Genomic DNA, 23,826 nt, shown 5'->3' with positions numbered 1-23,826 from the left:
GCTGTGCAAAATAAGTATAAGTACAGGAGGTTGCCCCCCCCCACCCCCAACACACATTTTTGGGCACTTATGGACTAATGAACTGGACAATGGATACTGCTGGAAGGACTCACCAGGAACTGCCTACTCTGCTGTTGTGCTGACCTGTGACCTGCTGGTCACCGAGAGGGACTGCCACTGACTTGGAACCCTTGTGCTGGCCTCCTTGCTTGGGCCCCGCAGCCCTGTGTCCCCATTGTTGTCTCCAGGGGTTGGGTGGTGTGCCCCTCTTCTCCCCAGCGTTTCTTGGGATGGGTGTTGCTTCCTTTAGTTGGGCACAAGAGGAGTGCCCCTTTCCCGTGGAAAGCGTATGGAAAGTGCCCTGGTGCATTAGCGCGTGAAGAGCGTTCGCATCTTTGCCCAGAGTGCTCCCTCCTTTACACCAAGCGTGGAGAGAGTGCTTTATTTCTGTTTTTGACAGCACACGAAGAGCGCTGTTTTTCGTTAGTGTGGCCGGCGTGAGTGGTGCCTACTTTATCCATTTGGTCGGGGTGACAGCACTAGTGGAGCATGCCTGACCCCCTTTGTGCTGATGTGGCCAATCCCCTCCCCCGGTATGCCCCACCCCAGGGGGCAGGAGAAGTAAAGAGCCGCCGGCAGTGATTTATGAAGCGCACAGGAGGCGCTTTTTCAGGTGACCCCGGGGCACACGCAGGCACCTGCTTCGGTGGAGTCACCGCTGCGGCCTGGGCTGCCGAGAGGAGTACGGCGGCTCTCTGACCCCTCTCGAGAGACTGCTGCCGGAGGCCGACCCTGCCAGGAGTAAGTGGCGGCACCCGCAGGTATGTGGGCTGAAGCGGAGTGTTGTCCGGTGCTGGGGCATACTTTGTTGGGTATTTCTCCCTGACGTGGGAGTGAGGAGTGCCTCGCTGCTCGTCTTGTGTCCCTCGCCGGGCAGGAGGGGAGTCTCTTCGGAGTTCCCTCGTGGCAGAGGGTTGTGTGCTTGAGGTAGCCCTTGTGAGAGGAGAGGGGTTGTCTCCCTGATAATTGCCACATTGATGACCCTAGGAGCGCAGAAGCTTCTAAGTGGATCGTGGTGGAAGAGTTCACCAAATAACTTCACAAATTTGCGCTTATGCCCAGTGGCCCACATACGGGGCTGTCCCCCCTGTTGCCTGTCATGGTGTTAGCGCCTGTCAGGTAGTAGAGGTGCAGGTGAACCCGCCCTGTGTGTTCCCAGCAGGGGATGTTCATGGCGTATGATGCCCAATGGAGATGTTTTTAGTATACGTGGTTGTTCCTGTTACTGGCAGGCATGATAAAGCCTGATATGACTAATGCCATTTGGGGAATGTTTTATTCTATGTTCATTCACTACGGCGATGATGCTGATAATATTTTCATGATGTGTGCATTTCTGGTGATGCTGATGACCTGACTACGGAGTCCCAGTAACCTAGGTGTTTATCTGACTGCTGCTTGTGTACCTTGGTATTACTGATACATGTCGTGTTTGGTCTAGTGTTGTTTTGTACAATACAGTTTATTTTCATATAACTGGTTGTGGCGTTTCCTATGTGGTGTATTTATTGTGTCACTAGTGTTGTGTGTGTTGTGCAGACGCTTCACGCATTGCCTCTGGGATAAGCCTGACTGCTTGTTCCAAACTACCAAGGGGGGTGAGCAGGGATTATCTTGGGTGTGTAGCTCTCTCGCCCTTACTAGAATAGCGGTTGCTGCCTGGCTGAGGTGCCAACCAGGAACCCCATTTCTACCAGCGCTGTATTCTTACATCAGTAAAACTGTATGTCAGTCACATGGAATGGTAATTGCGATTGGAAATGTGTTGTCTGTAGTGGCAGTGTGCTGTCATACCATGCATACTCCACTCTACGCCACTCCGCTGCTGCACTTTACTCTACTCTACGTCACTGCACTCCAGTCTATTCTTCATAACTCTCCTCTTCGCTACTCTGCAACACACTCCATGCCAGTGCACTTTACTCTGTAACACTCAACTCTACGCCACTCTAATCTCCACCATTGCACTCTGTCACTTCAAGCACTTTACACCATTATATTCTATGTCACTGCACTCTACCCTGCATCACTCCGCTGTACTCTACGACACTCCACTCTTCTGTGCTATTCTATACCACCCTAGTACACAACACTCTCTGGCACTGCACTCTACAACACTCTACTCTTCCCCATTCCACGCGACAACACTTCACGCCACTAACCTCCAGTCATGTTCAATAGCAGCCTTGTCTAGAACTTTTTGGCAAAGCCAATAGATCTTGCATAGGTGATACCTATTGGCTTTGCTAAGGCAAGTATTTGACTGGACAATCTTTTATTGCTTCTGCACGTATTTCGAGTTGAGCCGGTCTCCCCTGCTCCCCCCACTTAGTCAGGTGCTCAGGTTGCATAGAAAGTGGGGCCCTGGGACATCAGGAGTAAAAGGCCTCAACCCCCATGGTTGGGTCCAGTTGCCCTGTGGCCCTCTGAAGGGGGTTCTGACAGTTGGGTGTGTCATTTCTTGTTAAGTGTGGGGTTTTGAAAGCATCGAAGCTGCATTACTATATTCCACACCTAAGGTGTCAGATGGGCTGTGACAGGAGTAGGTTGCTGACTGTGCCATTGTTCGCGATGCAGCTGACATGCTTCAAGGGTATTTTGTTTTGTTCTGTACGAAACTAGCCCCAGGGCTTCCGATGTGTTCACTGGCAGTGAAGGGACGGGAACGATGCTCAGTCGGGGAGTGCCTGGCCTGAGCACGTTTTATCTTTCGGGCGCCTGATTGCGATTTATTGCATGCTTCCCTTTGTGTCTGAGCTCTAAAGTGCAGTGTACACACTGGCTGGGACAGCAAACATGTGAGGGTGTCCCAGGCACGACCACCAGTGCCCGGCATGACCGGAGCGCACCCACGCGGCCAGTTACAGAACACTTTAAATGAGAGCAGTTGTTTGCGGGCTCCCGCCCAAGCCTTTCAGACCATTTAATAGCCCCGTATAGGTAAATAATTAAAAGCTCTCAGTGACGGTCACAACAAGCAGAAACGGATTTGAAAGCTGCGGAAGTCCAAGTGGCACACGCAGAGTCCAGACGAGCATTCATCCATCCATCTGCTCATGTGCACCTTGAGGGGGCTCGGGCTATTCAGCTAACTGCGCTTTGAATTGTGGGTGTTGTAGTTTTGCTGTAACATGACACGTTTGGGTCTTAAAATCTCGGCATGCAAACTTTTATTCATTCATAAACTCGGGAAGACATCGCAGTAGGGCCACCGGGCGAGAGAGAGAGAACTGAGTGACCCTTGTGTGTCTTTATGCACTGGTGCGTGTAAGTCTGCCTGTGTGCCTAAGCACCCACATGTATTCTTTCTATGCATAGAGGCCTCTGTGTTGTCTCTGTGCATGAGTACTTGTATGTGCTGTCTCGATGCACCCCTGCCTGTAGCTGGGTTCCCCGTGTGAACGGGTACCTCCCTGTACGTAGTGTCTCTGCGCAAAAGTACCTATGTTGTTTCTGTGATCGAGTACTCACATGTCTTGTATGCATGCATGTGTTAGCGTGTCTATGGGAATGAGTACGTATGTGTTGTCTCTGTGCATTAGTATTTGCTGTCTGTGTGCACGAGTACTTAAATGTGTTCCCTCTGCCTGAGTATTTGCTCTGTGTGCACGAGTACCTATATTTGTTGCTGTGCATGTGTATTTCCAGCCAGTGCATAGGTACCTATGTTGTGTCTGGCCATGAGCATTTGCTCTGTGTGCACGAGTACCTGTATGTTGCCTCTGTGCATGAGTATTTGCTGTGTATGCAGGAGTACGTGTGGTCTGGGTATTAGTATTCGCTCAGTGTGCACGAGTACCAATGCGTTGTCTCTGTGCACCAGTACTTGCATGACCTGCCTGCACGGGTGTGTAAGCGTGTTGTCTCATGTGTTGGCGTGTTGCCCGTGTGCACGAGTATGTGTTGCCTCTGTGCATGAGTATTTGCTGTGTATGCAGGAGTACGTGTTGTCTGGGTATTAGTATTCGCTCTGTGTGCGTTCTCTGTGCACCAGTACTTGCATGTCCTGCCTGCACGCATGGGTGTGTGTGTTGTCGCATGTGTTGCCCGTGTGCACGAGTATATGTTGCTTCTGTGCATGAGTATTTGCCGTGTATGCAGGAGTACGTGTTGTCTGGGTATTAGTATTCGCTCTGTGTGCGTTCTCTGTGCACCAGTACTTGCATGTCCTGCCTGCACGCATGGGTGTGTGTGTGTTGTCGCATGTGTTGCCCGTGTGCACGAGTATGTGTTGCCTCTGTGCATGAGTATTTGCTGTGTATGCAGGAGTACGTGTTGTCTGGGTATTAGTATTCGCTCTGTGTGCGTTCTCTGTGCACCAGTACTTGCATGTCCTGCCTGCACGCATGGGTGTGTGTGTGTGTGTGTTGTCGCATGTGTTGCATGTGTTGCCCGTGTGCACGAGTATATGTTGCTTCTGTGCATGAGTATTTGCCGTGTATGCAGGAGTACGTGTTGTCTGGGTATTAGTATTCGCTCTGTGTGCGTTCTCTGTGCACCAGTACTTGCATGTCCTGCCTGCACCCATGGGTGTGTGTGTGTTGTCACATGTGTTGCCCGTGTGCACGAGTATGTGTTGCCTCTGTGCATGAGTATTTGCTGTGTATGCAGGAGTACGTGTTGTCTGGGTATTAGTATTCGCTTTGTGTGCGTTCTCTGTGCACCAGTACTTGCATGTCCTGCCTGCACGCATGGGTGTGTGTGTGTTGTCGCATGTGTTGCCAGTGTGCACGAGTATGTGTTGCCTCTGTGCATGAGTATTTGCTGTGTATGCAGGAGTACGTGTTGTCTGGGTATTAGTATTCGCTCTGTGTACGTTCTCTGTGCACCAGTACTTGCATGTCCTGCCTGCACGCATGGGTGTGTAAGGGTGTTGCCCGTGTGCATGAGTACATGTTGCATTGTCCGTGCGCCTGGAGGCCTAGCGCCTCGTGAGGTAACCCGGGGCCTGGCGGAGCGGGCCTCCCCCGTCCATGCCGCCCAGCTGCCGCCGTTCCCAGCGCCTTATCGGGCATTCCTGCCCCTGTGACCTTGAGCAGCACCGAGGAGCATCAGTCCCCCGCCCCTTCTCCTCCTGGTGCCAGTGTGCTGCCGCCTTCCATGCAGCGCTCTCTGCCCCCCAGCAGCCGCTCGGCGCTTTACAGTGACACAAGTTACATGACGATGGCTTGGCCTCTCTTTTTGGTTTTATTATTGTCTGTCCGTGAACAAAACTCTAAGTACCACTGGATGTGCTACGATCCAGTCAGTCACAGCGCTAGAACTTGTCAGTCATGTTTATAGCGTAGAGCTAGAATTGTGTGCATACAGTATTAACCCATCTTGAGAAAACATTGACCTGGCTTTCCATGCTTTTCCAGCTGACAAAAATATTGTGTATATACTGTCTCCATATGGTGATGTGTGCCCAGAATGGTTTGATCTCATTAGGCACGTGCTCTGTCCCAAAATGAGGGGCATACGACAGGCCAGCCTTGGAGCGAACTTGCCGCCCATTAAAGTACTGTGCGCTTGGAACAAGAAATCATTTTTGAACTTGAAAAAACCGCATGTTATGTGGTGAATTTGTAAAGCGCACTGTCATCCTCAAGGGTAACCTGGTGCTGCCAATGCCAGGTGGGCACAGTCTAGAATAAATTCCATAGCTGTGATGGAGACAGAGATTCTGTTATCCTTAATGACTCTTCTTGGGGAATGCTGTTGTATAATGATTCAACAATTAATATTACTAGTAGTTCGGATGGTCCCAGTTTTATGCCTGCCAAAATGTCCAGCATGTCTCTTGCATCTTTCACACATGATGGCATGGGATAACAAGGGTCCTTCACAATGATCCACAAACTTCACACGTGGTTCCGATATTGAACCCTTCCCAGAAACTCTTCTCTTGGGCACATCCGTAGGATGTCGAAATAAGGCATTTGTGGTTGGTTTTCTAGAAGGAATTCTACTTCCTGCTTGATTATTGTTCATTCTTTACCATAAATTCTACATCCTCCGTGATGTCATTTTTTGGATTTTTCTCCGAATTTTATTACTTTTTGGTATCGTTTAACAATCTGAGACACTCTTATATGTACATCTGAATGGGCATAATCACTGTCACTCCCCCCTTAACTGCGGGTCTAATGATCATGGATTCAAGATTGGAGATTTCCTGTGCCTGATCTTGTTCTCCACCTGTTTTTTTTTTTTTTTTTTTTTTTTTTTTTTAAATCTGTTTATTAAGTTTCCACACTTCAATCCGGATATGCTGCCGGTTACAATACCAACACTCGTGACAATGCAACATCAAGACTTAAACCACTGAGTATGAACAGAATGATTATTATCAAAGAATTGAGAGGAAAAGAAAAGAAAAGATGTAGGAACAACCAAGATAAAAAACAACAGAACCGCTCACTAAAGACCTAGTGAGAGGCCGGGGAATGAGAAGGGGAGAAGGAGGTAAAAGGGGTGGGAGGGGGACGGAGGGTTGTTCTCCACTTGTTAAACTTGGGAATTCATATGTTGGACTGCCTTAGGGTGTCAAAATCCCGAGTCGCTGCACGTTCAAAAGCAAACAGTTTGTGGTGTTGCTGTTCTTGGGTCTTTTAATCCCTTTGTTGTTTTGTGGTATATTTCTTGACAGTGAGTTTAACCCCTTAGCTGCTGGGCCTTTCCCCCCCCAGTGCTGAGCCCTTTTTTGGCTATTTGGGGTAGTTCGCGCTTAGGGCTTCATAACTTTTTGTCCACATAAGCTAACCACGCCAAATTTGCGTCCTTTTTTTCCAACATCCTAGGGATTCTAATGGTACCCAGAGTTTGTGGTTTACCCTGGAGGAGACCAAGAAAATAGCCAAAATACAGTGAAAATTTAGTTTTTTCCAAAAAAATGGGAAAAAAGGGCCGTCGAAGAAGGCTTGTGGTTTTTTCCCTGAAAATGCCATCAACAAAGGGTTTCTGGTGCTGAAATCACTATCTTCCCACCTTTCAGGAACGGGCAGACTTGAATCAGAAAACCACATTTTCCAACACAAATTTGGCATTTTACTGGGACATACCCCATTTTTACTATTTTTGGTGCTTTCAACCTCCTTCCAGTTAGTGACAGGAATGGGTGTGAAACCAATGCTGGATCCCGGAAAGCTAAACATTTCTGAAAACTAGACAAAATTCTGAATTCAGCAAGGGGTCATTTGTGTAGATCCTACAAGGTTTTCCTACAGAAAATAACAGCTGAAATAAAAAAATATTGAAATTGAGCTGAAAACAACAGCCATTTTTCTTTGTTTTACTCTGTAACTTTTTCCTGCGATGTCAGATTTCTGAAAGCAATATACCGTTTTGTCTGCTGGACTCTTCTGGTTGCGGGGATATAAAGGGCTTATAGGTTCATCAAGAACCCTAGGTACCCAGAGCCAATAAATGAGGTGCACCCTGCAGTTGGTTTTCATTCAATACTGGGTATACAGCAATTCATTTGCTGAAATATGAGGAGTGAAAAAGAGGTATCAAGAAAACCTTTGCATTTCCAAAATGGGATCAAGATAAGGTTTTGAGGAGCAGTGGTTATTTGCACATCTTTGAATTCCGAGGTGCCCATACTAGCATGTGAATTGCAGGGCATTTCTCAAATAGACGTCTTTTTTACACACTCTCTTATATTTGGAAGGAAAAAATGTAGAGAAAGATAAGGGGCAATAACACTTGTTTTGCTATTCTATGTTCCCCCAAGTCTCCCGATAAAAATGATACCTCACTTGTGTGGGTAGGCCTAGCGCCCGCGACAGGAAATGCCCCAAAACACAACGTGGACACATCCCATTTTTTCACAAAATACAGAGCTGTTTTTTTGCAAAGTGCCTACCTGTAGATTTTGGCCTCTAGCTCAGCCGGCACCTAGGGAAACCTACCAAACCTGTACATTTTTGAAAACTAGAGACCTAGGGGAATCCAAGATGGGGTGACTCGCGGGGCTCTGACCAGGTTCTGTTACCCAGAATCCTTTGCAAACCTCAAAGTGGCTAAAAAAACAAGTTTTCCTCACATTTCGGTGACAGAAAGTTCTGGAATCGGAGAGGAGCCTCAAATTTCCTTCCACCCAGCGTCCCCCCAAGTCTCCCGATAAAAATGATACCTCACTTGTGTGGGTAGGCCTAGCGCCCGCGACAGGAAATGCCCCAAAACACAACGTGGACACATCACAGAAAACAGAGCTGTTTTTTGCAAAGTGCCTACCTGTAGATTTTGGCCTCTAGCTCAGCCGGCACCTAGGGAAACCTACCAAACCTGTGCATTTCTGAAAACTAGAGACCTAAGGGAATCCAAGGAGGGGTGACTTGCGGGGCTCGGACCAGGTTCTTTTACCCAGAATCCTTTGCAAACCTCAAAAAGTGGCTAAAAAAACAAGTTTTCCTCACATTTCGGTGACAGAAAGTTCTGGAATCTGAGAGGAGCCACAAATTTCCTTCCACCCAGCGTTCCCCCAAGCCTCCCGATAAAAATGATACCTCACTTGTGTGGGTAGGCCTGGTGCCTGCGACAGGAATAGATCACACAACGGTCAATGTTGGTCCTTACGTGAGGCAGCTGTTGACCCTGGGGTGATCCATTCCTGACACAGACACTAGGTGTAGGCACTCAAGTGGGGTAGTGTTTTTATCAGGACAGGTGAGGAGTCACTGGGTGGTAGGAATATTGTGGATCCCAGCATATTCCTGTAGTTTGTGTGACAGAAATGCGAGAAAAATTGAGTTTTTTTTCAACATTTCAGCTTTGCAGGGTATTCTGGGTAAGAAAACTTTGGGGAAGCCACACAAGTCACACCTCTGTGGACTCCCCCGAATGTCTAGTTTCCAGAAATGTTTGGGTTTAGTGTGTTTCTCTATATGGCCGCCGAATCCAGGACCAAAAACACAGGTGCCTGCCTTACAAAACCAGTTTGTTTTGCCATGGATAATTTTGATGTCTCCACAATATGATTTGGGTGGTGGAATTTGGGGCTGAACTAAATTGGGGAGCTCCCAAGAGAGCACTCTCTCTCTGCTTGCCGCCGCATTCACCTGCTCTCTGGGTTGGCCTAACCCACTATTACCCAGTTGCACAAACAGCTTGCGAAGGGACAGCAGGACTGTCCTCATCACCTCCCTCATAATGTACTGGAAGAGGAGTTATCGAATGGGACTCCTCTGACTGAAAAATCACTCCCAGAGTCTGCGCCATTGTCCTATCCCTCAGATGCTGTCTCAGTATCTGATGTCTCAGTCTCTGATCCTATGTCAGAGCGGTCCTCTATAACCCGAGTGTAGGCAGCAGTCATCCATCAAGATGCCATCTCTGCTATTGGCTAAACTGTTGCTCTAAAACACTAGCCTACGTAGACAGTCACAAAATCGATGGTGTGTGAGATACGTGCAACAGTAGAGGCCACCTTACCTGCGCTTCTTCCCTCAATCAGCACGTACTTTCAGGAAACACTTTGAAAAGGCCTCGTAAGAAAGGGGAGAGTCTCCCCTTTCTTACGAGGCCTTCTCAAAGTGTTTCCTGGCCCCCGATCGCAGCACAGCTGCGATCGGGGGCCAGGAAACACCACTAGACGCCAGGGATTTCACATTGGGGGGGCGGCCCCCTCGGAAAACGGGCCCCCCCCCGGGGGCATAATTAATAAAAAATAAAAAAAGGTAGGTGCCCCCTGGGGGGGGGGGGGGGGGGCGCGATCACAGCTGCGACCGGGGGGCCAGGAAACACTTTCAGGAAGGCCTCGTAAGAAAGGGGAGTGTCTCCTCTTTCTTACGAGGCCTTCCTGAAAGTGTTTCCTGGCCCCCGATCGCAGCTGTGCTGTGCTGCGATCGGGGGCCAGGAAACACTTTCAGGAAGGCCTCGTAAGAAAGGGGAGACACTCCCCTTTCTTACGAGGCCTTCCCGAACGTGTGAGAGGCCGTTTTCCCCATCAAAGCAGGAAGCGGCCGCAAGGCTGCTTCCTGCTTTGATGGGGAAAACACCTTTGCAACGTCAGCGCGCCGCGAGGCGCGCTGACGTCACAAAGGGGCGGGTGGGGGGGCGGGGGGAGACACGGAAGCTTCCGTGTCTCCCGGGGGGGGGGGGGGGGGGGTTTAAAAAAAAAAAAATCCGCGGGTGCGACGCACCCGAGGATTTATTGATACCCTTCCTGGTGTCGGCCACTGGTCGTGACCCGCACCAGGGAGGGTGTGTGGGCGTCGGCCAGTGGCCGACGCCCGCACCTAAGCGGTTAAGTTGATGGTTTTTGATTGTTTCTCTAATGTCACCCTGGGATCAGGGTGCAGCGTGGAGGGTTCTGTGGCCCCTCCTGCTGCGTAATGCGTACCCTCCTCCCCAGGATGCCTTTTTTTCAGGACTGTGTTTTTAATGTGTTTTCCTTGGTACAAGATATCAGTGTTTTTAATACAAGCAATAATTCATTCAAACAGTAACTACATTGGTTTTCATTGGAACAGGATTGTTTAAAAACAATTAAACAAGAAAAAAAACCCGTGGCTTGGGCTCAGAATACTTGGTAGCGCGGCCTAAGGAGTTTTATAGTGCTTTTTGAAAAAATAAGTGAATAGAACACACACTTAACTGATCAAGCTTTACAGACTGAAAGCATTAAATAAATGCAGTAGTTCAATTCACAGGGGTAGTAGTAAGATGTTTTATAATTCTAGGCACAATGAATGTCTCGCACCAAGTTAGAGGAGTCAGTGAACATAGGGGCCTTGCATAAATTGATGACCTCCTAAGAGCCTCATGTAGAGTTTGGTAGACTGTGAAATCAGCTGCAGATATGATGTGAGGGAGTTCCCTGTGTGCCAAGCAGATCGTCTGCCTGCTATGTTGACTGTTCTGTTTTTGCTAGCAGTACCTCTGCTGATTCTGCTGGCGGGTAACTTGCACCAATAGTGAGATGAACTCTGGCCGTCTGAGTGCGCCACATTGTCTCCACCATATTTAGAGTAGACAGTCTGATCTACATTTTTAGGTCGAGTACGCAAACTCTTTGACCTGTTGTAAGTATTGTGGGCTTTTAACCACGCCCACCTCAGGCACATCACTTTAATTTGTTTGTCGGCTTGCCTTTCAAAAATCACTTGATGTCATTGGTAAATGCTTTACACTTGTCCCGCCTTGGGGCTGTTTGGTTACCGCCTTGGACACTTACTCCGTTACAGGGATAATTGCACGATTGCCGATATACTTCAGGTTGGGCAAACTCCTTTTTTCTTTGCGATCCATGGCTGTCATGGCGCTCAGCTTGCGAACTCCATCAGCGGTATCGTTTTTACATTATATGCACTCTGGTCTACTTAGTACATATTCTTTGCAGCAGGCACATTAACCCTGTGCACTACCTTATGATGACTCCAAGCTTCCACTATACAAAAGTACGTCCTATCTCCAGAAAGGACATAAATTGCCAGTTATTTTGACATTTTAACATTTTATGCACTTTGTGATTTGCCTAGCACTCCTTGCAGCAGGCGCATAACCCTTTGCAATACCTTATGAGTCCAAACTTCCATTAGACATAAGTACGTTAACTCTCCAGAAAGAACATTATTCACCATTTATTTTGACATTTTTACATTATATGCACACTAATCTGCATAGTACATGTTCTTTGCAGCAGGCATATTAACCCTGCGTGCGCTATCTTATGACTCCAAACTTCCACTAGACAAAAGTACGTTCTCTCTCCAAAAAGTAAATTAATTGCGAGAGTTATTTTCAAATTTTAACATTATATGCACTTTGATCTGTTTAGTACGCGTTCTTTGCAGCAGGAATATTCATTCAGGGACTTGTAGTTTTATTTTTATGACGTGATACAAGCTGGAAACCCGCCCATGGCATAGTATTCGTTGAGTTGTCCAGCTCCCTAGTTTGATGCGCTCACTTAATTTGTCTTTGCTTTGCATTCTGGGACCTGTAGTTTTATTTGTTTAATGTGATGCAAGCTGTGCATACAAAGTAGAAACCGGACTAGATGAGCTGTGTGTGCGTGTATTTATAAAACTAACCGCGAGTAGAGATTACAGTTGATTATGCTGTACAATGGTCAATATTTTATAACTAATCTTTCAGTTCAAGACTGACTGAGGATCATTAATATTATGTGAGATGGCTCTCCTCAAGTGTGTGAAAAATCATTGGTGTTTTGTTTGACTCCCCAGACTGCAGTCAAGGGACAGTGATCCAGTAAGCACGCATTCTTGGAGTACAATTATTTATTCAGTGCCCCACAGGCAATGTTGCCTGTACCAACTGACAAGTAAATATGTTTAGCACCTAGGAGTAGTTGTGTTTCCAATATCTTGTTTAAAAAAATAAAAAAATCCAGTAGGCCTACTAGCCCTTTAGTATTATGCAGGGCCAGTGACTTATTTGGCAGAAAGGACCAAAATATTCAGGAGGGTTGAACAATTCATGTGGCAAAAAAGTCCAGTTATGCATTAACAATGCCAATAGCTCCAACTCGAGTAAATGCGAGACCTGTTGCATTTCAAATGCTTGTTCTCTGTTTGGGACTGCCAGTTTCTGGTATTGTTTAACAATTTGAGACATTCTTCTGTGTACATCTGAATTGTTATTACCACCGTCACTCCATCTTAACCATAGAAGAAGAAAAAAATAAAAATTACCCCTGTGTCCTAGGAGAAAACGCCCAGGATGTCAGGGTAATTAGTCTTTTGTTTTACAAAAGTCAACTTCTGCTATGGGATTTTGTTTCTATAAAACAAAAAAATGGCTGATCTGCCACATCAAACATGACTGCTGATTTGCAAACTTTCAGTGACTTTAGAGGAGGCTCTTTGGAAAAAAAAAAAAAAAAGATATTTGCTAGGCTGGTGGAGATCTGTAAATATGTTGGGTGTTCGTCTACCAGGGAGGTGGAGGTAATGACCTCAGACAGCCTGTCTGCCGACGGGGCGCCCACTAAACTGTAAATGAGGCCATGAGCAGATGAGGCTTATGCTTCACAAGCAATGAACTAACTAATGTCATTGATGCACTAATGTTAATACACTGAGTTACTCTTCCGTTCCTTGCCTGTGGTGGTCAGAAGAAATGTCTTGCAAGATCTTGGGAGGAACGAACATTCACAGCTAAGCTTCAAAAGAGCTGAGTCTCAAAAATTAATTCACCAGTTTTCCTGTAAAGTGACACTGGGTGTATTCTTCCTTCTCTTTTCGGACCTAAGTGTGAGCTTCTAGGGCAGTAGGAGGCAAGCTGTCTGTACAGGAACCCCAGCTTCCAATTCAGACTGTAATAAAGACGTCTTGATTCCCGAAGGCTCCTGATCTCCTTGATTTAAACCTGTCGGACTCTTCCCCCTTCTCTTACGGTCGCCACAATGCTCCTCCCATCCTCCACCACTGATGTACGCAGAGATGTTTAGGGATGTGAGGATTCTTCAAGAAGAGACGTGAAGTTCCACAGACCAGGTGCCCTTAAGAACATTTTACTGAAGGTGGGCTTTCAGATCTCTGGCAGAGAGGTGCTTCAAATTGTAGGGTATGCTAAATATGATGTCATTCAGGTGTTCACCCTTTCAGATCGGCCTCCATGAACATATTTTCTCTTTACTCTTTCGTAGGAGATACTTCTCATTCCTATGTTGCAGAGGGGAAGGGGTATATTCTTTCTTTATTTCATCAGCACTAGGTCTTCTAGGTAAGTTGTCCCTCTCCTTGCCCATCTCTTTATGTTACCCCTCTCCACCTTTTGCCATTCTCTCACATTATCCCTCTCATGTTATCTCTCGCCACCTTCTGCCCATTCAGTAACCCTCTCCACCTCCTGCCCATTGCTTATCCCTCTCCTGCCCATCTTTTATGTTACCCCTATCCACCTCCTGCCGTTCTCTTGTGTTATTCCTCTTCACCTCCTGCCCATTTGTTAACCCTTTCCACCTCCTACCTGTCTGTTAACCCCCTTCCCCCTCCTACCCAACTCTTGTTATCCCTCTCCACCTCCTCCTCCCTCTTATGTTGCCCTCTTTTCACCTCCTGTCTATCTCCACCTCCTGCCCAGCTCTTAGATTTTTCTATCGCCCTCCTCTGGGTATTTGGAGTCCAGGCACACCCTTACACAGATGCACAACCAAGTAAACCAGTCCATTGAGAGAGAGACACCATATCTGCTCTTTACAATATACATAATTAGGTCTGATAAGATAGCTGTGACTTTCTGCAGCTTTCACTTTAGAGAGCACCAAGCCTTGTTTTGCGTTGTCTAGGTGTTAAAGGTCTACTCCTCGTGTCACACTCCATCTTTACTGTTGCAGATTAAGATGCTTGTGTGATAACCATAAGTGATATGAATGGTGACCCAACCAAAGAAAGGGGTTCTTGGCTTGTAAATAATGCAACCTTGTGAACATCTTCAACTTCAGTCTCAGATTCACATAGGGGTGTATTTATTATTTAACAGCGCACTTCCTACCACAGATTTTCACATTCCATTGTGGCTGCCTGCCCCAAACTATGTTTAATCCTTCAGAGTCCAATGAAATTACTCTTCAGTCGAGTAAAAACTGCGGCAAGGTCCTAGATACCTTTTTTCTTTAGCATGTGCATTGGGGTGTATGAATTACCACTAATCATATAATTTCTAGCCTGCAGCCTAGTGGCCTCTTGCACTCATGTGCTTCCTCTCCTCGTTCACTGCTCCAGTACTACCTCACTTTTGTACCAATCAGTCGGGGAATTTGTAGAGCGCAGTACTCTCCGTGAGGGTCTCAAGACGCTGAAGGGGATGGGGGGCTGCTACTGCTCGAACAACAAAGTCTTGAAAAGTCTCCTGAAGGTAAGGGGGTACTTGGTCTGACGCAGGTGGGTGGGAAGAAGGTTCCACGTCTTGGCGGTGAGGTGCGAGAATGATCTTCCACCGGTGGTGGTTCTGCGGATGCGTGGGACGGTGGCGAGGGCAAGGTCGGCGGAGTAAAGCTGTTGGGGTGTACAAGAGCCGTCTGAGGTATTCTGGTCTGGTGTTGTGCAGTGCCTTGTGAGCGGGGGTGAGGAGTTTGAAGGTGATTTTCTTGTTGACTGGGAGCCAGGTAGGTACCAAGTAGAACTCAGTCTCTTCTCTCCCCCAGGGATCTTCCTTTCTTTCCACTATGTACTTGTTACTCAGTCACTGCTTGTAAGGAAATGCCTCCTTGGCATGGCTACCCCCTGACTTTTTGCCTTTGCTGATGCTATGTTTTGAATTGAAAGTGTGCTGAGGCCTGCTAACCAGGCCCCAGCACCAGTGTTCTTTCCCTAACCTGTACTTTTGATTCCACAATTGGCACACCATGGCATCCAGGTAAGTCCCTTGTAAATGGTACCCCTGGTACCAAGGGCCCTGATGCCAAGGAAGGTCTCTAAGGGCTGCATCATGTCTTATGCCACCCTGGAGACCCCTCACTCAGCACAGACACACTGCTTGCCAGCTTGTGTGTGCTGGTGAGAACAAAACGAGTAAGTCGACATGGCACTCCCCTCAGGGTGCCATGCCAGCCTCTCACTGCCTATACAGGTATAGATAAGTCACCCCTCTAGTAGGCCTTACAGCCCTAAGGCAGGGTGCACTATACCATAGGTGAGGGCACCAGTGCATGAGCACTGTGCCCCCACAGTGTCTAAGAAATACATTAGACATTGTAAGTGCAGGGTAGCCATAAGAGTATATGGTCTGGGAGTCTGTTTTACACGAACTCCACAGCACCATAATGGCTACACTGAAAACTGGGAAGTTTGGTATCAAACTTCTCAGCACAATAAATGCACACTGATGCCAGTGTACATTTTATTGTAAACTACACCCCAGAGGGCACCTTAGAGGTTCCCCCTGAAACCTTAACCGACTATCTGTGTAGGCTGACTAGTTCCAGCAGCCTGCCACACCAGAGACATGTTGCTGGCCCCATGGGGAGAGTGCCTTTGTCACTCTGAGGCCAGTAACAAAGCCTGCACTGGGTGGAGATGCTAACACCTCCCCCAGACAGGAGCTGTCACACCTGGCGGTGAGCCTCAAAGGCTCACCCCTTTGTGCCAGCACAGCAGGACACTCCAGCTAGTGGAGTTGCCCGCCCCCTCCGGCCACGGCCCCCACTTTTGGCGGCAATGCCGGAGAAAATAATGAGAATAACAAGGAAGAGTCACTGGCCAGTCAGGACAGCCCCTAAGGTGTCCTGAGCTGAAGTGACTCTAACTTTTAGAAATCCTCCATCTTGCAGATGGAGGATTCCCCCAATAGGATTAGGGATGTGACCCCCCCTCCCCTTGGGAGGAGGCACAAAGAGGGTGTATTCACCCTCAGGGCTAGTAGCCATTGGCTACTAACCCCCCAGACCTAAACACGCCCTTAAATTTAGTATTTAAGGGCTCCCCTGAACCTAAGAATTTAGATTCCTGAAACTACAAGAAGAAGAGGACTGCTGAGCTGAAAAACCCCTGCAGAGGAAGAACAGAAGACACCAACTGCTTTGGCTCCAGACTTACCGGCCTGTCTCCTGCCTTCCAAAGAAACCTGCTCCAGCGATGCTTTCCAAGGGACCAGCGACCTCTGAATCCTCTGAGGACTGCCCTGCTTCAAGAAAGACAAGAAACTCCCGAGGACAGCGGCACTGCTCCACAAGAACTGCAACTTTGTTTCAAGGAGCAGATTTAAAGACCCCTGCAACTCCCCGCAAGAAGCGTGAGACTTGCCACACTGCACCCGGCGACCCCGACTCGACTGGTGGAGAACCAACACCTCAGGGAGGACCCTCCGGCGACTCCAAGACTGTGAGTAACCAAAGTTGTCCCCCCTGAACCCCCACAGCGACGCCTGCAGAGGGAATCCCGAGGCTCCCCCTGACCGCGACTGCCTGAACTCCATTTCCCGACGGCTGGAAAAGACCCTGCACCCGCAGCCCCCAGCACCTAAAGGAACGGAACTCCTGTGCAGGAGTGACCCCCAGGAGGCCCTCTCCCTTGCCCAGGTGGTGGCTACCCCGAGGAGCCCCCCCCCTTGCCTGACTGCAACGCTGAAGAGATCCCTTGATCTCTCATAAGAAACCATTGAAAACCCGACGCGTGTTTGCACACTGCACCCGGCCGCCCCCGCGCTGCTGAGGGTGTACTTTTTGTGCTGACTTGTGTCCCCCCCGGTGCCCTACAAAACCCCCCTGGTCTGCCCTCCGAAGACGCGGGTACTTACCTGCTGGCAGACTGGAACCGGGGCATCCCCTTCTCTCCATTGAAGCCTATGTGTTTTGGGCACCTCTTTGACCTCTGCACCTGACCGGCCCTGAGCTGCTGGTGTGGTGACTTTGGGGTTGCTCTGAACCCCCAACGGTGGGCTACCTTGGACCAAGAACTGAAACCTGTAAGTGACTTACTTACCTGTGAAACCTAACAATACTTTACCTCCCCCAGGAACTGTGAAAATTGCACTGTGTCCACTTTTAAAACGGCTTATTGTGTTTTATGTAAAAAGTATACATGCTAATGTAATTATTCAAAGTTCCTAAAGTACTTACCTGCAATACCTTTCAAATGAGATATTACATGTAGAATTTGAACCTGTGGTTCTTAAAATAAACTAAGAAAATATATTTTTCTATAACAAAACCTATTGGCTGGATTTGTCTCTGAGTGTGTGTTCCTCATTTATTGCCTGTGTGTATGTACAACAAATGCTTAACACTACTCCTTTGATAAGCCTACTGCTCGACCACACTACCACAAAATAGAGCATTAGTATTATCTCTTTTTGCCACTATCTTACCTCTAAGAGGAACCCTTGGACTCTGTGCATGCTATTCCTTACTTTGAAATAGCACATACAGAGCCAACTTCCTACACTGCTCACCTGCCATTTGACCTCTTTTGGACGCTCAACCAGTTATTGTCACTTAAACCTATGTGTTATTTACATGCATGCATAAGTTACCACAATAACTAGACCATCTTCCATTATGAACAGATATGTGGGTAAATATTTATGCCAGGGGCCACCCCCTGCCAAGTGAGAAACCCTGCAAGGTCCCATTGAAAAAATCTAGGGCGCTGACAATTGGTCCTGACACACAAGTATGTTGCTAGAAATGAGCACCTTGGACTCCATGCAGTGAACTGGCCATGTTTCCACTAGTCCCCTTGCAAAATAAAGGTACCAATTCAGATCTTAAATTGATTGTGGACTTCAGTTGAACATGTCTGTAATCAGGGAAGCTGCAGACATCTGATCACCATGACATCACCACTAGGAGACTTTACTGTTGCTGAGTGGGATGTCTAAATATTTAGGTGGTGGTTTTTTACTTTTACATTTTTGGGATGCTACATTTTATTCTGGCCCATGGCTGACACATTTTATTCTATCCTTCTTTCAGAGTGGTAACCAACAAACCAGGTTGGGTCCAGCGTCCCCATATTTGTACCCCATTTTTTTTTTTACAGGATTTCATCTCCTGATGAGATTGGGAACCGTTTTGTTAGTGCCCCAATCTAGCCCTGTCTAAGTGCCGCAATAGAACTTTGATCGTAAGACGATGTCAACAAAATCCTATCTCTCAGGAGGTTTAGTCATGTTTAGGGTTGTATCTTTGCCCCAAGTTTATAGCACTCACACCTGATGAAAAAACCTTCACCTTTCAAAGTCAAACTTGTGATGTTCCGAAGCCCTGTTCTGCTTGCCATTACCACTTTGTTGACCTCCTCGTCCTCTCCCAAAAGATAGATTTTTGGTTCAGTGATGAGCAACATTCTCTAGTGCAGGGGTCTCCGACCTTTTCTGTTATAAGAGCTGCTAATATTGGTGATGTACTGGTCACCACCCCATCCAAGATTGTTAGTGATCACATCAGTGCATCCGGCAGGATTATCAGCAGTAAAAAAAAAGAATTATCAATTTGAAAGGCCTCTAAAAGGGTAGCACATAACAGCCATAACTGTAATCCGAATAGCATCCCAAAGTAAGAATGATTCGTATGTTTCTCCAACACCACATGATTTATTGCTCATATAATAGGATTAAATACATTTTGAACATTCAGCCATTTCTTCCAAAACATAATTTTGAGTTCCGAAAATACACACATTTTCATCTCAAATATGCACTTATTAATTATGCTATACATATATTGATTAAACCTAGCAAATGCTTCTATACTCGTAGGCTGGACTGACCACAGGAGAGCTACTTATAGGTAGCTGGAGAGCTACTCGTAGCTCATGAGATACTTGTTTGGAGACACCTGCTCTAGCGTAAGTCTCCTATTCCCTGTACAATAATTTTTTATCTGTTTCACTGGTATGTTTCTGAAGTGGCTGTGGTGCACACTGATGGCAATATATCCTGCTTGCCCAACTGGGTTTGAGCATACCTTACATGAGAGTGCAGAATTTATTAGAAGAGTATAACTTCTTTATTTTGTTAATTCTTTTGTTTTTATGCTTTTTGCCCTTCTTGCAGTGGTTTGAATCAAGCCACATCCACACATCAGCCCTCATCGTGGGTGAGAAGTCAGAAAATCCAAGCCACTGGTGCGCTGCTCTCTCCTTGGATCAGTGGCTTAAGGAGCACAACATCCCAGGACTCGAAGGTTAGTCACTGGGGTGGATGCAGTTTTTGCTGCCCTTTTTTCATCATTTCTTTTTTAACCACAAATAATGTAATGGCCACAACGCAGTACCCGAGTCATTGAAACTAGGCTGCAGTGTGGCTTAGTACTCGGGCATGGTGCACATACGTTGTCAGGAATCTAGTGGCTTACAGAGAAGAGCTCATTGTGTTGGTGGATGTTTTGTTTTGGAAGTGTTGATTGTAGAGTTTTTTTCTTGATGAGGGTGCAGGAAGCAGGTATACACAAAGCCCACAGCGAGCATGACTACTAGCAGCAATTCAAATGCTGTGAAACAACCAAACATTCTGTATTAGACAACCAAATATTCCAATTATAACATGCTTGGAAGCCCTAGGTCATGACAATGTGCGAACAAAATAAAGAAATGGAAGTCAAAACCAAAACATACACTATAATTCTGTATTCTTTAGTACAGTCTTTTTAGTTGGTCATGTAATCACTCAGGTTGTTTGCTTTTCCAGTTTGGTATCCTTTGTGCCTCTATACTGAGTTACCTGTATTCAGTCGGGCGGAAGTTCCTAATGTACCGTGGGTTATGCACATTCAGTCTTTGTTTGCAATAATTATTTATTACACTTTAAATACGACATAGTGTTTAAGTTCTAATGTACCACCATTATTAAGGTACTGGAAAACCTTGGCATTACTGAAAATATAAAAACAACTTGCAGAAAGCAAAAGCACTGTATGTATCTAGTGCACACATTTCACAGTGATCCATTAACCTCGTTCAGTACCTGAGAGGCAGAATGTGCTTTCCAGTTAGTTCTATCCTTCTACTGATGCCACAAGTAATAACTTCTGTTACAGGATAATGTAACCTCAAAACTGCAGTTCTTCTCCCCAAGCAAGTCCTTGGAAGTAACCATATAAAATGACTGCATGTTTACACCCCTTGCCAAAAGCAGGGGACAATTATGTGAGGCTAAAAATGTAGATTTAATTAAGTGTGGGAGTGCTGAATTTAGCCCCACTAATAAATGTTCCTTTTTTGTGCAGTCTTCGCTATCTACAAGGACCTGTGTCTGTATCAGTATTTACTTTTTGGTGTCCTCCCACAATAAGGGAGGTTTTCTAGATTTACTTCTTCACCTTTTTGCCATCTACTGGCTACTGGGGCAAGCTTTTCAATCTGATACACCCCTTTATTTTATGTGCAAAAGAGTATTTTCATCTTTTCTTTGCCTCATACTCTTCATCACTATTTTGGACGTGCAACCTGGACTTTGCATCCATCTAATATCTAAAACTCCAGAGCAGCACTCTTAGTAACCTGTGAATGTACATAAGGCGGAGGCAGATAACATTTCCCCACGAAGAGTATCATTTTTAGGATCCCTAAATGAGTTGCATTTAAATGCAGTACTAAAAACTATGACTGAGATTATTTAGAAAGTCTGGCATGGCTCTTGCACTTGATATCGACATGTGCTGTCAAGATACTCTAGTTTATTGGTGTTAATTCATTATGACTTCTTCATGCATGGCATGGTAAAGCAGAACTTCTTACTAATGTGTCTTAAAGCACAAGAAGCAGGGAGGTACTGGCAGTGAAAGAAGTTTTAAGAGGGACATACAGTGTTTATTGCCTGAAACTCCAGACCTCTCTAGAGTGTTTGCCGACTGATGAATGGGGTGCAATAAACTTGCACAGAATGGCTCTTCTGAATCACCCAGAACATTGCACATCAGTTTTAATTATTGTGTTGTATTGTAATTGTATGTTCGATGGCATCTGTCGCTGTAGATACGCATGTTTTGCAATAGCTCGCCATCTGGTGTTGGGCCGGAGTGTTACAAGTTGTTTTTCTTCGAAGAAGTCTTTCGAGTCACGGGACCGAGTGACTCCTCCTTTTGTCTCCATTGCGCATGGGCGTCGACTCCATCTTCGATTGTTTTTTTTCCGCCATCGGGTTCGGACGTGTTCCTGTCGCTCCGAGTTTCGGAACGGAAAGATAGCTAATTTCGGAAGATTTTCGTCGGTATTGTTGCGTTCGGGGTCGGCGTAGTTAGATTCAACACCGCATCGAAGATCGAAGAGCTCCGGTGCCCTTCGGGGTAGTTTTTCGATCCCCCCGTCGGGGCCTGGTCGGCCCGACCGCGTGCTGAAGAACGCCCATGGAACGGACCCCGTTCCGTTTCTGCCCCAAATGCCACAATAAATACCCCTATACAGACCAACACTTGGTCTGTAACCTGTGCCTGTCACCTGAGCACAGTGAAGACACCTGCGAGGCCTGTCGTGCGTTCCGGTCCCGAAAAACACTCCGAGACCGTCGAGCCAGAAGACTTCAGATGGCGTCCGCGCCGACAGCCCACCGAGAGTTCGAGGAACAAGAAGAGGAAGGTACCTTCTCGATCCAAGAATCGGACTCCGAAGGATTCGACGATACACAAACCGTGAGTAAGACGTCGAAAACCACGCAGAGGAAGATTTACAAGGCCCAGGGGACGCCACTGCCATCAGGCCATGGCTCCACCCATAAATTCGGGGACCGACCGTCGGCACCGAAAAAGGCCCAAACAGTGCCAAGATCGTCCGACTCCGGTCGAGACACTGGCACGCAGCCTTCTCGGGACCGAGAAAGTGCTGGAGACAAGCCTCGACACCGAGATGCCGGTGTGGACACGGCTCAACGCCGAGACAGCGGCACCGAAGAAGATCGACGCCAAGAGGTTTCGGCCGCGAAAAAGAAAAAAGTCACCTCGGAGCCGAAAAAACACGCAGACAGGGTTTCGGTGCCGAAACAAACTGCAAGCGACCCAACTTCAGGCTCTTATACAGAAGAGCAGTCGCTAACCTCCCAAATGCAAAAGCATAGGTTTGAGGAAGAGCTACAATCAACTGATGTGGACCATACGCAAAAGCGTATTTTCATACAGCAGGGGACAGGAAAAATAAGCACCCTTCCCCCCATTAGAAGAAAGAGAAGGTTGGAGTTCCAAACTGAACAGACACCACAACCAAAAGTGGTGAAAAGAGTTACCCCACCACCCTCTCCTCCGCCCGTGATTAACGTCTCACCAGCACAAACTCCATCACACTCCCCAGCTCACACCACCATAAGCCAGGGTGACCAAGATCAACACGCATGGAACCTATACGACGCCCCAGTGTCAGATAACAGTCCGGAGGCATACCCTACGAAGCCATCTCCACCAGAGGACAGCACCGCGTATTCTCAGGTGGTGGCTAGAGCAGCACAATTTCACAACGTAAGCCTCCACTCAGAACAGGTCGAGGATGATTTTTTATTCAACACACTCTCCTCCACCCACAGCTCATACCAAAGCCTGCCTATGCTCTCTGGTATGCTCCGGCACGCAAAAGACATCTTTAAGGAGCCGGTCAAAAGTAGGGCTATCACACCAAGGGTGGAAAAAAAGTATAAGGCGCCTCCTACAGACCCGGTTTTCATCACTACACAGCTGCCACCAGACTCTGTCGTTGTAGGAGCAGCTAGGAAAAGGGCCAACTCCCACACATCTGGAGATGCACCACCCCCAGATAAAGAAAGCCGCAAGTTCGATGCAGCTGGTAAGAGAGTCGCAGCACAAGCTGCAAACCAGTGGCGCATCGCGAACTCCCAGGCACTGCTTGCGCGCTATGACAGAGCCCACTGGGACGAGATGCAACATCTCATTGAACATCTGCCCAAGGACTTACAAAATAGGGCAAAACAAGTGGTTGAGGAGGGACAGACCATTTCCAACAACCAGATCCGCTCCTCCATGGACGCTGCAGATACAGCTGCACGGACAATTAATACATCTGTAACTATCAGAAGGCATGCATGGCTCCGAACGTGGACACAGCGATTGAGAAACTAAAAAAAGATACAGACACTGCCAAAGCCATGGGCGCACTCTACTCCCCGCAGAGCAGAGGCAATTACAGCACATTCCGTAAAACACCCTTTCGAGGGGGGTTTCGGGGTCAGAGCACACAAGCCAGCACCTCACAAGCAACACCGTCCAGTTACCAGGGACAGTATAGAGGAGGTTTTCGGGGACAATATAGAGGAGGGCAATTCCCTAGAAATAGAGGAAGATTTCAGAGCCCCAAAACCCCTACTACTAAACAGTGACTCACATGTCACTCACCCCCTCCACACAACACCAGTGGGGGGAAGAATAAGTCATTATTA

General features: G+C 47.3%; 1 protein-coding gene across 5 annotated transcripts in view; it reads left to right on the top strand.

Moving 5' to 3' along the window:
* Nucleotides 1-23,826, top strand: part of CAD (carbamoyl-phosphate synthetase 2, aspartate transcarbamylase, and dihydroorotase) — a 617,432-nt gene that overhangs the window by 14,920 nt on the left and 578,686 nt on the right. For all 5 annotated transcript variants that reach the window (XM_069233593.1, XM_069233597.1, XM_069233596.1 and 2 more), the window contains exon 3: nucleotides 19,507-19,636. In XM_069233593.1, the coding sequence (XP_069089694.1) occupies nucleotides 19,507-19,636 (130 nt within the window). The remainder of the gene's footprint in view (nucleotides 1-19,506; nucleotides 19,637-23,826) is intronic.

The sequence above is a fragment of the Pleurodeles waltl genome, chromosome 5 (genome assembly GCF_031143425.1).
Source record: "Pleurodeles waltl isolate 20211129_DDA chromosome 5, aPleWal1.hap1.20221129, whole genome shotgun sequence".
NCBI lineage: Eukaryota > Metazoa > Chordata > Amphibia > Caudata > Salamandridae > Pleurodeles > Pleurodeles waltl.
Note: the sequence above shows the minus strand (reverse complement) of the source record. Positions and strands in the feature narration are given on the sequence as shown.